The sequence below is a fragment of the Coregonus clupeaformis genome, chromosome 38 (genome assembly GCF_020615455.1).
Source record: "Coregonus clupeaformis isolate EN_2021a chromosome 38, ASM2061545v1, whole genome shotgun sequence".
Taxonomy (NCBI): domain Eukaryota; kingdom Metazoa; phylum Chordata; class Actinopteri; order Salmoniformes; family Salmonidae; genus Coregonus; species Coregonus clupeaformis.
In genome coordinates, this window is record NC_059229.1 from 1,390,912 (window position 1) to 1,405,764 (window position 14,853).

Sequence of the window (14,853 nt, forward strand, 5' to 3'; positions counted from 1 at the left end):
TGACTTCCGTCTCGCTTCCGCATTGTCTCCGTACTGCTGTGCTGTTTGTTGCTACTTGGCTACCTGCCAAACTATTCACGTTTTACTTTTAATAAACGTTTAATCAATCTTTGTGTTCAACAAATTTACCAACTTTTTAGTTTTGTCCTCACTCATCGTTTTTCGTTAAACTTTTTCACCCCGGACGTTTATCCCGAGACAGAAGAGTCATTTTCCTGTGCGTTTTAGCTGCCAACTTTACGTTATTTTCCTTTTTTCCATCGCAACTTTTTTCCCTTATTCAACTTTTTCACTCCGGACGCTTTATCTGGACATGGTTCATCAACATCTTCAACAGCCGAAGCTAAGTAGTAACATTAACATGATGTCTTCTAATTGCAGTCGCTGTACTCATAATATACAGGAGAACGATCGCCTTACGGCGAAAATAGCTGTGCTACAAGCCCAGCTTCAGACGCAATCGTTAGGCAAGGGTAATCTCAGTGTAGGAAAGGAAGAAACAGCGTCTGTGCCACCAGTAAGTACAGACAGTAACGTTAGTATAAATCCCCCCGCACAGTCCCCGCAGCCGGACAACTTTCTCATGGCTTCTGGAGGGAAATACTGTTGGAATGCTCAACCGGTGTCGCTCATTCAGCCGACAGAAACCTTCAACCGGTTTTCCCCATTATGTAGCGAGTCGGAGTCTGAGTCTGAGTCTTCTCTAGTCTCTACTCCTCCCGTTACGGGGTCTGAGACGCCGAAGGCTCCCACCATTAGCTCTGACAAATTGAAAACCCTAGTCATTGGCGACTCCATTACCCGCAGTATTAGACTTAAAACGAATCACCCAGCGATCATACACTGTTTACCAGGGGGCAGGGCTACCGACGTTAAGGCTAATCTAAAGATGGTGCTGGCTAAAGCTAAAACTGGCGAGTGTAGAGAGTATAGAGATATTGTTATCCACGTCGGCACCAACGATGTTAGGATGAAACAGTCAGAGGTCACCAAGTGCAACATAGCTTCAGCTTGTAAATCAGCTAGAAAGATGTGTCGGCATCGAGTAATTGTCTCTGGCCCCCTCCCAGTTAGGGGAAGTGACGAGCTCTACAGCAGAGTCTCAGCACTTAATCGCTGGTTGAAAACTGTTTTCTGCCCCTCCCAAAAGATAACATTTGTGGATAATTGGCCCTCTTTCTGGGACTCACCCACAAACAGGACCAAGCCTGACCTGCTGAGGAGTGACGGACTCCATCCTAGCTGGAGGGGTGCTCTCCTCTTATCTACCAACATAGATAGGGCTCTAACTCCTCTAGCCCCACAGTGAAATAGGGTGCAGGCCAGGCAGCAGGCTGTTAGCCAACCTGCCAGCTTAGTGGAGTCTGCCAATAGCACAGTCAGTGTAGTCAGCTCAGCCATACCCATTGAGACTGTGTCTGTGCCTCGACCTAGGTTGGGCAAAACTAAACATGGCGGTGTTCACCCTAGCAATCTTATTAGGATAAAGACCTCCTCCATTCCTGCCATTATTGAAAGAGATCGTGATACCTCACATCTCAAAATAGGGTTACTTAATGTTAGATCCCTCACTTCAAAGGCAGTCATAGTCAATGAACTAATCACTGATCATAATCTCGATGTGATTGGCCTGACTGAAACATGGCTTAAGCCTGATGAATTTGCTGTGTTAAATGAGGCCTCACCTCCTGGTTACACTAGTGACCATATTCCCCGTGCATCCCGCAAAGGCGGAGGTGTTGCTAACATTTACGATAGCAAATTTCAATTTACAAAAAAAAAATGGCGTTTTCATCTTTTGAGCTTCTAGTCATGAAATCTATGCAGCCTACTCAATCACTTTTTATAGCTACTGTTTACAGGCCTCCTGGGCCATATACAGCGTTCCTCTCTGAGTTTCCTGAATTCCTATCAGACCTTGTAGTCATAGCAGATCATATTCTAATTTTTGGTGATTTTAATATTCACATGGAGAAGTCCACAGACCCACTCCAAAAGTCTTTCGGAGCCATTATCGACTCAGTGGGTTTTGTCCAACATGTCTCTGGACCTACTCACTGCCACAGTCATACTCTGGACCTAGTTTTGTCCCATGGAATAAATGTTGTAGATCTTAATGTTTTTCCACAAAATCCTGGACTATCGGACCACCATTTTATTACATTTGCAATCGCAACAAATAATCTGCTCAGACCCCAACCAAGGAGCATCAAAAGTCGTGCTATAAATTCTCAAACAACACAAAAATTCATTGATGCCCTTCCAGACTCCTTCTGCCTACCGAAGGACGTCAGAGGACAAAAATCAGTTAACCACTTAACTGAGGAACTCAATTTAACCTTGCGCAATACCCTAGATGCAGTTGCACCCCTAAAAACGAAAAACATTTGTCATAAGAAACTAGCTCCCTGGTATACAGAAAATACCCGAGCTTTGAAGCAAGCTTCCAGGAAATTGGAACGGAAATGGCGCCACACCAAACTGGAAGTCTTCCGACTAGCTTGGAAAGACAGTACCGTGCAGTACCGAAGAGCCCTCACTGCTGCTCGATCATCCTACTTTTCCAACTTAATTGAGGAAAATAAGAACAATCCAAAATTTCTTTTTGATACTGTTGCAAAGCTAACTAAAAAGCAGCATTCCCCAAGAGAGGATGGCTTTCACTTCAGCAGTGATAAATTCATGAACTTCTTTGAGGAAAAGATCATGACCATTAGAAAGCAAATTACGGACTCCTCTTTGAATCTGCGTATTCCTCCAGGGCTTAGCTGTCCTGGATCTGCACAGCTCTGCGAGGGCCTGGGATCGGGAGAGACACTTAAGTGTTTTAGTACTATATCTCTTGACACAATGATGAAAATAATCATGGCCTCTAAACCTTCAAGCTGCATACTGGATCCTATTCCTACTAAACTGCTGAAGGAGCTGCTTCCTGTGCTTGGCCCTCCTATGTTGAACATAATAAACAGCTCTCTATCCACCGGATGTGTACCAAACTCACTAAAAGTGGCAGTGATAAAGCCTCTCTTGAAAAAGCCAAACCTTGACCCGGAAAATATAAAAAACTATCGGCCTATATCGAATCTTCCATTCCTCTCAAAAATTTTAGAAAAAGCTGTTGCGCAGCAACTCACTGCCTTTCTGAAGACAAACAATGTATACGAAATGCTTCAGTCTGGTTTTAGACCCCATCATAGCACTGAGACTGCACTTGTGAAGGTGGTAAATGACCTTTTAATGGCGTCAGACCGAGGCTCTGCATCTGTCCTCGTGCTACTAGACCTTAGTGCTGCCTTTGACACCATCGATCACCACATTCTTTTGGAGAGACTGGAAACCCAAATTGGTCTACACGGACAAGTTCTGGCCTGGTTTAGATCCTACCTGTCGGAAAGATATCAGTTTGTCTCTGTGAATGGTCTGTCCTCCGACAAATCAACTGTACATTTCGGTGTTCCTCAAGGTTCCGTTTTAGGACCACTATTGTTTTCACTATATATTTTACCTCTTGGGGATGTTATTCGAAAACATAATGTTAACTTTCACTGCTATGCGGATGACACACAGCTGTACATTTCAATGAAACATGGTGAAGCCCCAAAATTGCCCTCGCTAGAAGCCTGTGTTTCAGACATAAGGAAGTGGATGGCTGAAAACTTTTACTTTTAAACTCGGACAAAACAGAGATGCTTGTTCTAGGTCCCAAGAAACAAAGAGATCTTCTGTTAAATCTGACAATTCATCTAGATGGTTGTAAAGTCATCTCAAATAAAACTGTGAAGGACCTCGGTGTTACTCTTGACCCTGATCTCTCTTTTGACGAACATATCAAGACTGTTTCAAGGACAGCTTTTTTCCATCTACGTAACATTGCAAAAATCAGAAATTTTCTGTCCAAAAATGATGCAGAAAAATTAATCCATGCATTTGTTACTTCTAGGTTAGACTACTGCAATGCTCTATTTTCCGGCTACCCGGATAAAGCACTAAATAAACTTCAGTTAGTGCTAAATACGGCTGCTAGAATCCTGACTAGAACCAAGAAATTTGATCATATTACTCCAGTGCTAGCTTCCCTACACTGGCTTCCTGTTAAGGCAAGGGCTGATTTCAAGGTTTTACTGTTAACCTATAAAGCGTTACATGGGCTTGCTCCTACCTATCTTTCCGAGTTGGTCCTGCCGTACATACCAATACGTACGCTACGGTCACAAGACGCAGGCCTCCTAATTGTCCCTAGAATTTCTAAGCAAACAGCGGGAGGCAGGGCTTTCTCCTATAGATCTCCATTTTTATGGAACAGTCTGCCTACCCATGTGAGAGACGCAGACTCGGTCTCAACCTTTAAGTCTTTACTGAAGACTTATCTCTTCAGTAGGTCATATGATTGAGTGTAGTCTGGCCCAGGAGTGTGAAGGTGAACGGAAAGGCTGGAGCAACGAACAGCCCTTGCTGTCTCTGCCGGGCCGGTTCCCCTCTCCACTGGGGTTCTCTGCCTCTAACCCTGTTGCAGGGGCTGAGTCACTGGCTTGCTGGTGCTCTTTCATGCCGTCCCTGGGAGGGGTGCGTCACTTGAGTGGGTTGAGTTACTGACGTGATCTTCCTGTCTGGGTTGGCGCCCCCCCTTGGTTTGTGCTGTGGTGGAGACCTCTGTGGGCTATACTCGGCCTTGTCTCAGGATTGTAAGTTGGTGGTTGGGGATATCCCTCTAGTGGTGCGGGGGCTGTGCTTTGGCGGAGTGGGTGGGGTTATATCCTTCCTGTTTGGCCCTGTCCGGGGGTTTCTTCGGATGGGGCCACAGTGTCTCCGGACCGCTCCTGTCTCAGCCTCCAGTATTTATGCTGCAGTAGTTTATGTGTCGGGGGGCTGGGGTTAGTTGGTTATACCTGGAGTACTTCTCCTGTCTTATCCAGTGTCCTGTGTGAATTTAAGTATGCTCTCTCTAATTCTCTCGTTCTCTCTTTCTCTCTGAGAACCTGAGCCCTAGGACCATACGTCAGGACTACCGGGCATGATGACACCTTGCTGTCCCCAGTCCGCCTGGCCTTGCTGCTATTCCAGTTTCAACTGTTCTGCCTGCGGCTACGAAACCCCTACCTGTCCCAGACCTGCTGTTTTCAACTCTTTAATGATCGGCTATGAAAAGCCAACTGAGAGACCTGAGCCCTAGGACCATACGCCGGGACTACCGGCCGTGGTGACTCCTTGCTGTCCCCAGTCCGCCTGGCCTTGCTGCTATTCCAGTTTCAACTGTTCTGCCTGCGGTTATGGAACCCCTACCTGTCCCAGACCTGCTGTTTTCAACTCTTAATGATCGGCTATGAAAAGCCAACTGAGATTTATTCCTGATTATTATTTGACCATGCTTGTCACTTATGAACATTTTTGAACATCTTGGCATGGTTCTGTTATAATCTCCACCCGGCACAGCCAGAAGAGGACTGGCCACCCCTCATAGCCTGGTTCCTCTCTAGGTTTCTTCCTAGGCTTTCGCCTTTCTAGGGAGTTTTTCCTAGCCACCGTGCTTCTACACCTGCATTACTAGCTGTTTGGGGTTTTAGGCTGGGTTTCTGTACAGCACTTCGAGATATTAGCTGATGTAAGAAGGGCTATATAAAATAAAATTGATTGAAATTGATTGATAGTCTCCCCCCCCCCCCTCTCCACCTACCCAGTTTGTACATACAGGCGGTAGCCTAGTCTCCCCCCTCTCTCCACTTACCCAGTTTGTTCATACAGGCGTGTAGCCTAGTCTCCCCCCACCTACCCAGTTTGTTCATACAGGCGTGTAGCCTAGTCTCCCCCCACCTACCCAGTTTGTACATACAGGCGTGTAGCCTAGTCTCCCCCCCTCTCCACCTACCCAGTTTGTTCATACAGGCGTGTAGCCTAGTCTCCAGCAGTAGCACTCTCTGTTGTAGTTCTTCATAGTCGTAGGCCCCCACCTCCTCCTGAATGGCTGTCAGGATGAGTGACAGGTTAAGGACCTCCCCTCGGAGCATGGCCAGGGTCTGGAGGTCTGACCTGTACTGGTCAATCACCGACAACAGGGGGCGCAGCTGAGACATCTGACCCTTCAACTCCTAAAGGAGGGAGGAGAGGAGGGGGGGATGAGTAGGAGAGGTAGAGGAGAGGAGAGGAGAGGAGAGGAGAGGAGAGGAGAGGAGAGGAGAGGAGAGGAGAGGAGAGGAGAGGAGAGGAGAGGAGAGGAGAGGAGAGGGAGAGGAGAGGAGAGGAGAGGAGAGGAGAGGAGAAGGAGAGGTAGAGAGGAGAGGAGAGGAGAGGAGAGGAGAGGAGAGGAGAGGAGAGGAGAGGTAGAGAGGAGAGGAGAGGAGAGGGAGAGAGGAGAGGAGAGGAGAGGGAGAGGAGAGGAGAGGAGAGGAGAGGAGAGGGAGAGAGGAGAGGAGAGGAGAGGAGAGGAGAGGAGAGGAGAGGAGAGGAGAGGAGAGTGAGAAGGAAACAGGTAGAGGAAAAGAAAGGAGAAACTGTAAGTTTTGGTTTGGGAGAAGGGCAGACTCTTCTCACAGCTGGCGGACAGCGGCTGAGAAAAGAGACTATGAGAGGAGAGGAGAGGGGAGGGGGATGAGAAGGAGACGTAGAGGAGAACAGAGAGAGGTATAGGTCATAGGTCAGGGGAGAAGGGGGGGTTGAGAGAAAGGGGGATCAGAGGGAGGAGTGGAAAAGGGTTGGAGTGTAAGAGGGGGAAGGGAAAGAAGTGAGGGATAGGTGATAGAGAGAGGAGAGAGAAAAGAGGAACTGCATTGTGCGTTTAGATCTGGGAGACGGGGGGAAGGAGAAGTGGGAAGACTGAAACAAATAACAAAGTTGTTTAGAGAGACGAGAAAGAGGGATGAGAGAGAGAGAGAGCGGTATGGAGAGAGAGAGAGGGATGGAGAGAGAAAGAGGGATGAGAGAGAGAGAGAGGGATGGAGAGAGAAAGATGGATGAGAGAGAGAGAGAGGGATGGAGAGAGAGAGAGGGATGGATGAGAGAGAGAGGGATGGAGAGAGAGAAAGAGGGATGGAGAGAGAGAAAGAGGGATGGAGAGAGAGAGAGGGATGGAGAGAGAGAGAGGGATGGGGAGAGAGAGAGAGGGATGGAGAGAGAGAGATGGAAAGAGAGAGAGAGGGATGGAGAGAGAGAGAGGGATGGAGAGAGAGAGAGAGGGATGGAGAGAGAAAGAGGGATGAGAGAGAGAGAGAGGGATGGAGAGAGAGAGAGAGAGGGATGGAGAAAGAAAGAGGGATGAGAGAGAGAGAGGGTGATGGAGAGAGAGAGAGGGATGAGAGAGAGAGAGAGGGATGGAGAGAGAGAGAGAGGGATGGAGAGAGATAGGGATGGAGAGAGGGAGAGGGTGATGGAGAGAGAGAGAGGGATGAGAGAGAGAGAGAGGGATGGAGAGAGAGAGAGGGATGGAGAGAGAGAGAGGGATGGAGAGAGGGAAAGAGGGATGGAGAGAGAGAGAGAGAGAGAGAGGGGGATGGAGAGAGAGAGAGAGAGAGGGAGGGATGAGAGAGAGAGAGAGAGAGAGGGATGAGAGAGAGAGAGAGAGAGAGAGAGAGAGGGAGAGAGAGAGAGAGAGAGAGCGAGAGAGAGAGAGAGAGAGAGAGAGAGAGAGAGAGAGAGAGAGAGAGAGAGAGAGAGAGAGAGGAATGGAGCAGTCGCAACCCGTCATTCACCACCTGTTTAGCAATAATAATAATAATAAATAATAATAATAATAATAATAAATGACTGTTTTGCATGTTATTTGGGCATTAATACATGTCACATATCAGTTTGCAACATTGTAAAAAAAATATCATTGAGTTAATAAAGCTGTATACAAACATGGCGCCTTTCTTGCTTTCTTGAGTAAGGCAGCTCCAAAATGCAGGTGTTTCAGCCTAGCTCAGTGCTTTCTGTGGTGGTGGTGGGGCAGCCAGTGGAAAATACAGAGCGTAGGGGTTGGTAATGTTCTCTAGTTGTGCCGTGATTGGCTTAGTGTGTTAGGCTAGGTGGGGACTCAGGCGCAGAGACGGACACACGGACAAAGAGGGTGAATTAAGATGTTGTTTATTCAGCGTGTTTTGGCAGAGAGAAGCAGTTCAGGGTGGAGCAGCTTCAGACCGGGGTAGGAGCTGAGTGGGGTGGAGAGCCAGTAGCACTGAGAGCTGGATGACAAGGATATCAGACAACAGATGAGCAGGTTGCGGCGTGGGAGTGGCAGGCAGGCAGGCAGCAGGAACAGACGGGATTGAGATTGCTGTACGGAGCCAAGTTACCACAGGTGGTGTAGGAACGAACTGGCGCTGGAGAGGTGGCCAGCCCGGGTAGATAACTGCTGGTTGATTGGTGACAATGAGCTGCAGCTGGATGTAACTGAGCAGGAGAGAGAATGGCCACGCCCCCTGACCTAGATCCTCTGACTGGGCTGCACAGCGGGAGGAGACAGACACAGACAACACACACAGGGAAAAAAGGAAAAGGAAAACAAGCGGGGACAGGAACAACAGTGCCGGACCATAACAGTACCCCCCCCTCAACGGGCGCCACCCGGCGACCCACCCGGCCTGTCAGGGTGGTCCCTATGGAAGTCAGCCACCAGCTGCGGGTCCAGTATAAACCGCCGGGGAATCCAGGACCTCTCCTCGGGACCGTATCCCTCCCAGTCCACCAGGTACTGAAGCCCTCTACCACGCCTCCGGACGTCCAGCAGTCTCCGCACCGTGTAGGCTGGATGGTCGTCACAATACGCGGTGGCGGAGGGGATCCACAGGCGGACACAAAGGGCTGGAGGAGACCAGCTTCAGCTGGGACACGTGAAATGTAGGATGGACTCTCATGGCCTGGGGAAGCTTCAACCGAACAGCCGAAGGGTTGATGATGGAGTCGATCTCGAAAGGACCCAAATACCGGGGCGACAGCTTACGGGAGTCAGTGCGCAGAGGGATGTTGCTGGAGGAGAGCCAGACTCGCTGACCAGGCTGGAACTGGGGAGCGACTACCCTGTGCCTGTCCGCCACTCTCTTGTTACGCTCTGCTGTCCGTAGAAGGGCCTCACGGGTGTCCACCCACACCTTGCGGCAGCGACGAAGGTTATCCTGAACTGACGGGGACGGCTAACTCCCTTTCCTGAGACGGGAACAATGGCGGTTGGTACCCCCAAAGCCGCCTCAAATGGTGAGAGGCCGGTGGCAGATGAGGTGAGGGAATTGTGGGCATATTCGACCCACGGGAGGTGTTTGGCCCAGGTGGACGGGTTCTGGGATGTCACACAGCGTAGAGCAGCCTCCAGGTCCTGATTGGTCCTCTCAGTCTGGCCATTGGACTGGGGATGGAAACCTGATGAGAGACTGACAGAGGCACCCAGAGCAGAACAAAACTCCTTCCATACCCGAGAAATGAACTGTGGGCCTCTATCGGACACTATGTCCACAGGTATTCCATGGGGACGGAATACATGTAGGACAAAGAGGTCGGCTGTCTCACTGGCAGACGGTAATTTTGGTAATGCAACAAAATGGGCAGATTTAGAGAATCTGTCCACGATGGTGAGTATGGTGTCATTACCTTCAGACATAGGAAGTCCAGTGACGAAGTCCAAGGCCACGTGAGACCAAGGACGACTCGGGACTGGGAGAGGCCGCAGCAGGCCCGAAGGAGCCCGGTGGGAAGCCTTATTTTGGGCACAGATGGAACAGGCCGCCACGTATTCCCGGACGTCAGCCTCGACGGATGGCCACCAAAAGTGCCTCTTCAGTAGCGACAGTGTACGGTTCATACCAGGGTGGCAGGAGAAGCGCGAGGTGTGGATCCAGTTGAGCACTTGCGGCCGCACGGCTGCGGGAACATAGAGAAGGTCGGGGGGCCATCGGCCGGTCCAGGTTCCGACTCTTGTGCCGATCGGACGAGGGACTCGATTTCCCAGTGAACAGCCGCCACCAAACAGGAAGCGGGCAGAACAGGTTCAGGATTGCTGGAGTCTTCATTGTCTGTAAACTGGCGAGAGAGAGCATCAGGCTTGACATTACGTGTGCCAGGACGATATGTTAAAATAAACTTGAACCTGCTGAAGAACAGAGCCCATCTGGCCTGACGGGAGTTTAGCCTCTTGGATGACTGGATGTAAGCCAGGTTCTTGTGGTCTGTCCAGACTATGAAGGGTTGCTCTGCTCCGTCTAGCCAGTGCCTCCACTCCTCCAACGCCAACTTGACAGCAAGCAACTCCCGGTTACCCACGTCGTAGTTCTTCTCAGCTGGGGTCAATCTCCTGGAGAAAAAGGCCACAGGATGGAGCTTCTGGTCCGTGGGGGAACGTTGTGACAGGACAGCCCCCACCCCCGAATCAGAGGCGTCCACTTCCACAATAAACTGCAAACTAGTGTCTGGATGAATAAGAAACAGGGGAGGTGGAGAACAGTTCCTTCAGTGTACTCACGGCTGACTCGGCCTCAGGCGTCCACAGGAATGGCACCTTTGGGGAGGTGAGCTTGGTCAGGGGGGCAACCACTCGGCTGAAACCCCTGATGAAGCGGCGGTAGAAGTTGGCGAAAGCCCAGGAAGCGTTAGCTGTTTCCGAGACGTGGGTGTGGGCCACTCCGCAACCGCTCTGATTTTGTCAGGGTCTGGTGACACTTGTCCCCGCTCGATAATAAAACCCAAAAAGGGGACGGACTGCCGGTGGAACTCACATTTTTCTGCTTTCACATACAGTTTATTTTCCATGAGGCGTTGGAGAACCAGACGGACGTGGGAGACGTGTTCATCCTGTGACTTAGAGAATATTAGAATGTCATCCAAATAGACAAACACAAAACGGTGTAGAAAATCCCTCAACACATCGTTAACCATGGCCTGAAACACTGCTGGGGCGTTAGTGAGACCGAATGGCATGACTAGGTATTCAAAGTGTCCGAGAGGGGTATTGAACGCAGTTTTCCATTCGTCTCCCTGCCTGATCCTAACGAGGTGGTAAGCGTTACGCAGGTCGAGTTTGGTAAACACGGTGGCACCATGAAGGGGTTCAAATGCTGAGTTGATGAGAGGCAGGGGGTACGTATTTCTGACTGTGATGTTATTTAGTCCTCTGTAGTCAATGCAGGGGCGTAATGTTTTGTCCTTCTTCTCTACAAAAAAGAACCCAGCACCAACAGCGGAAGATGAGGGACGAATGATGCCAGAGACTAGGGAGTCGCCTATGTAGGTTTCCATAGCTTCTCTCTCAGTACGGGACAGATTGAAAAGCCGACTGGACGGCAAAGGGGCTCCAGGCAGTAACTCGATAGCGCAATCGTATGGCCTATGAGGTGGTAGTGAAAGTGCTTTGGACTTACTGAATACCTCGGCCAGGTCCAGGTACTCTTTAGGGACTGAAGAGAGGTCTGGGGGTTTGACAGGGGAAGCAGGGGGAACCTACAGAGGGCGGAATAGCCGACCCAAGGCAAGCAGAATGGCAGTGAGTGCTCCAACTGTGTATTTTGTGGTTTTGCCAGTCAATATGGGGGTTGTGAAGGCTAAGCCAAGGGAAACCGAGGATAAGAGGGGAGGCCGAGGAGGAGACTACTTTAAACTGGATGGTTTCTTTGTGATTGCCGGACAGCATGAGAGAAACGGGGACAGTTTGGTGGGTGATGTTGGCAAACTGATGGCCGTCAATAGCGGTTACTGTTATAGGCTTAGGCAGGGGCTTAACAGGGATCTCAGCCTGAGTGACCAGGTTAACGTCAAGGAAACTATCCTCAGCACCAGAGTCAATGAGAGCAGCTAATGGGAGAGACAGATTCCTGAACTGGACTGTAGCTGGGATAACTAGACGGGGTGCTGTGGGCATTGAGTCAGGTGTAGCGCTCGCAAGTACGCCCACTTTTACCTGCGAGCTTTGTCTTTTGGGCGAACCGGACAGTTAACCAGGAAATGAGTGCGGTCCCCACAGTACACGCACTCACCAGCCCGCATGCGCCGTTCCTTTTCGGCAGGGGACAGACGAGCACGGCCCAGCTGCATGGGCTCGTCTAGTTCCGTGGAGGGATCCGCTGAGGTGTGTGGGCGGTGTCCGAGTGGTGGTGTTGCTCGGGTTGCAGAAAGCGAGGGGGCCCCGCCTGCGGTGCGGACCCGACCGCCCCTCTCCTGTCTCCTCTCCCGTAGCCTGTTGTCTATTCGTGTAGCAAGGGAAACGAGAAGATGAAGGTTAGCAGGCTCATCACGAACAGCTAGTTCATCCTTAATCGTGTCACTCAAACCGTTAACAAACGCTCCCTGAAGAGCTTCGTCATTCCACTTGGAATCGGCTGCCAAGGTCCAAAAATCAATGGCGTATTCAGCCACGCTACCCGTGCCCTGTCGTAGCTTCAACAGTCTCTTTGTGGCGGTCCCGGCATGGTCCGGGTGATCAAACACAATTTTCAATTGAGAGGAAAAATCGTCAAACGACAGGCTGGCAATCTGCTGAGTAGAACAAGCCGCTTCTGCCCAAATCAAAGCTTTGCCCCTCAGTAACCCCAGAGCGTAATGTACCTTTGAGGATTCCGTGGAGAAAGACAGGGGCTTCTGTTGGAACACCAAGCGGCACTGAAGCAGGAAACCACGGCATTTGTTCAGGTCCCCGGTGAAAGGTTCGGGTGAGGTTGTAGGGGGGTTCCCGCAGGGCAGGAGCGGAAGCTCGAGCCTGGAGCAACTGTAGGAGGAACAGGCAGAGGAGAAGCAGAGGGAGGAAGAGTAGTGAGTGTTACCAGGTTAGCTACCTGAGAGGTGAGCTGAGATACTTGATCCAACAACCGCTGGTTGTTATCCAATAGAGACCGGATGAGTTGGTCGTGTTGTCCCAATAACATTCCCTGTGAATGGAGGGCGCGTTGTACGCCATCACCCGTTGTTTCATGTGGCATCTCTGCTGAGTCCATGTTTGGCCAGTTCGTTCTGTTAGGCTAGGTGGGGACTCAGGCGCAGAGACGGACACACGGACAAAGAGGGTGAATTAAGATGTTGTTTATTCAGCGTGTTTTGACAGAGAGAAGCAGTTCAGGGTGGAGCAGCTTCAGACCGGGGTAGGAGCTGAGTGGGGTGGAGAGCCAGTAGCACTGAGAGCTGGATGACGAGGATATCAGACAACAGATGAGCAGGTTGCGGCGTGGGAGTGGCAGGCAGGCAGGCAGCAGGAACAGACGGGATTGAGATTGCTGTACGGAGCCAAGTTACCACAGGTGGTGTAGGAACGAACTGGCGCTGGAGAGGTGGCCAGCCCGGGTAGATAACTGCTGGTTGATTGGTGACAATGAGCTGCAGCTGGATGTAACTGAGCAGGAGAGAGAATGGCCACGCCCCCTGACCTAGATCCTCTGACTGGGCTGCACAGCGGGAGGAGACAGACACAGACAACACACACAGGGAAAAAAGGAAAAGGAAAACAAGCGGGGACAGGAACAACAGTGCCGGACCGTAACACAGTGTTCTGTCACTCATGGGGATACTACGTCACTGCAAAATCTATGGGTATTCAAGCCCCATTGGGTGCTTCCATATAGTTACATTAGAAGTGCCCATCCAAGAAGGCTCAAGGTCATTGGCCACAGATACAATGACGTCAAATCACGTTATATCTACCATAGCTTAGATTGGACTGATCATGTCAACATCATACTTTCAAAATCTTAGCTAGCAAGCTAGCAGTCATCATCATGAATCAAGCTGATAATCCACTGGCAAATTGTTTTAAATCCTTGTCATATGAAGAGAAATTATGAAGAGAAATTATAGATAAAACGTATCTGTGCTCATCGGCCATTGGACATAAACATTACACAACAAGTTGGAAATCGCAAACTCAACAATGAGTGGTTTGAAAGGAATCAGTGGCTAACTGCAAGCTTTGCCAAGCAATCACTAGCCTGCTATTCCGTGGAGTGGGTGTGTGGTCCAAGTCTGGGTTTAAGGGTCTCTTTTTCAAGCTTAAAAGGATAAACATTCAACACCATAAAAGGTTGAATACATTGGCCATGCTGTCAATCCAGCATGACTTCTGCCACGTTCTCAGACTTCAGTGAGTTCAAGACAACTGGGAACTCTGAAAAAAACGAGATCCGACTGGGAAAATACGGTCATCCAACTTGGAATTCCAAGTTGGGAACTCGAGCTCCGACCTGAAGATCACTGACATCATGATTCAAACTTCCCAGTTGTCTTGAAAGCACCATAAGTCCAGATAATGCCAGACTATGATGACAAAATTTGCCCACGAAGAACCGCCGCACCACCTTCCTGTTCAAGTGAGCACAGCACAACGAGGTGAGTCCAAAAATGTATTGTATGCTGCTGCATAAATGATGTAATATGCCAGGGAGATATGTATACTGTAGCTAAGAAAGTAATACTAAGTGTATGGTGTGTAGTAAGCTGTTAGTAGCCCATGTGCCTCACCCTAATAATTTGGTCCCTTTCCCCCTCATAACTTAGTCTACTGTTCTGACTTGGTGGTGCACATGTAGTTTTAGAGAAATGTAATCATCGAATATTGTAAGAGCTTTCATTGTCTGCTTATATGCCCCCTTTATTTATCCTACGGTTCTGACTTGGTGTACAGGGAGAATACTGTAAGAACGGCCCATGTTCTGAATTCTGTCGCTGTACATTTCAAAAGTGCTGAACAAACAGTTATATTGACTACGTCCGTCCTAGCTCACTCATTAATGTCTTAAACGAAATTACGGATTGCCTCTTATCAGCTCATCGTTCCCTTATGTCATAGTTTGTACATCTCAATTGTCAGTAGAAACCACATTTATTTAAGCAAGTCAGCCATATCAGCTATGTTTTTTTTAAAGGCAGTAAATGAGTCTGAATGAACTGTTTCGCTGCCAGACAAGGCTCCGCTGATAG

The 14,853-nt window shown here is 49.6% G+C and overlaps 1 protein-coding gene across 2 annotated transcripts in view; it reads right to left on the bottom strand.

The window, feature by feature from the left end:
* LOC121563037 (noelin-2-like) overlaps window positions 1-14,853 on the bottom strand; it is a 53,304-nt gene that overhangs the window by 20,596 nt on the left and 17,855 nt on the right. For both annotated transcript variants that reach the window (XM_045211651.1, XM_045211650.1), the window contains exon 4: window positions 5,864-6,083. In XM_045211651.1, the coding sequence (XP_045067586.1) occupies window positions 5,864-6,083 (220 nt within the window). The remainder of the gene's footprint in view (window positions 1-5,863; window positions 6,084-14,853) is intronic.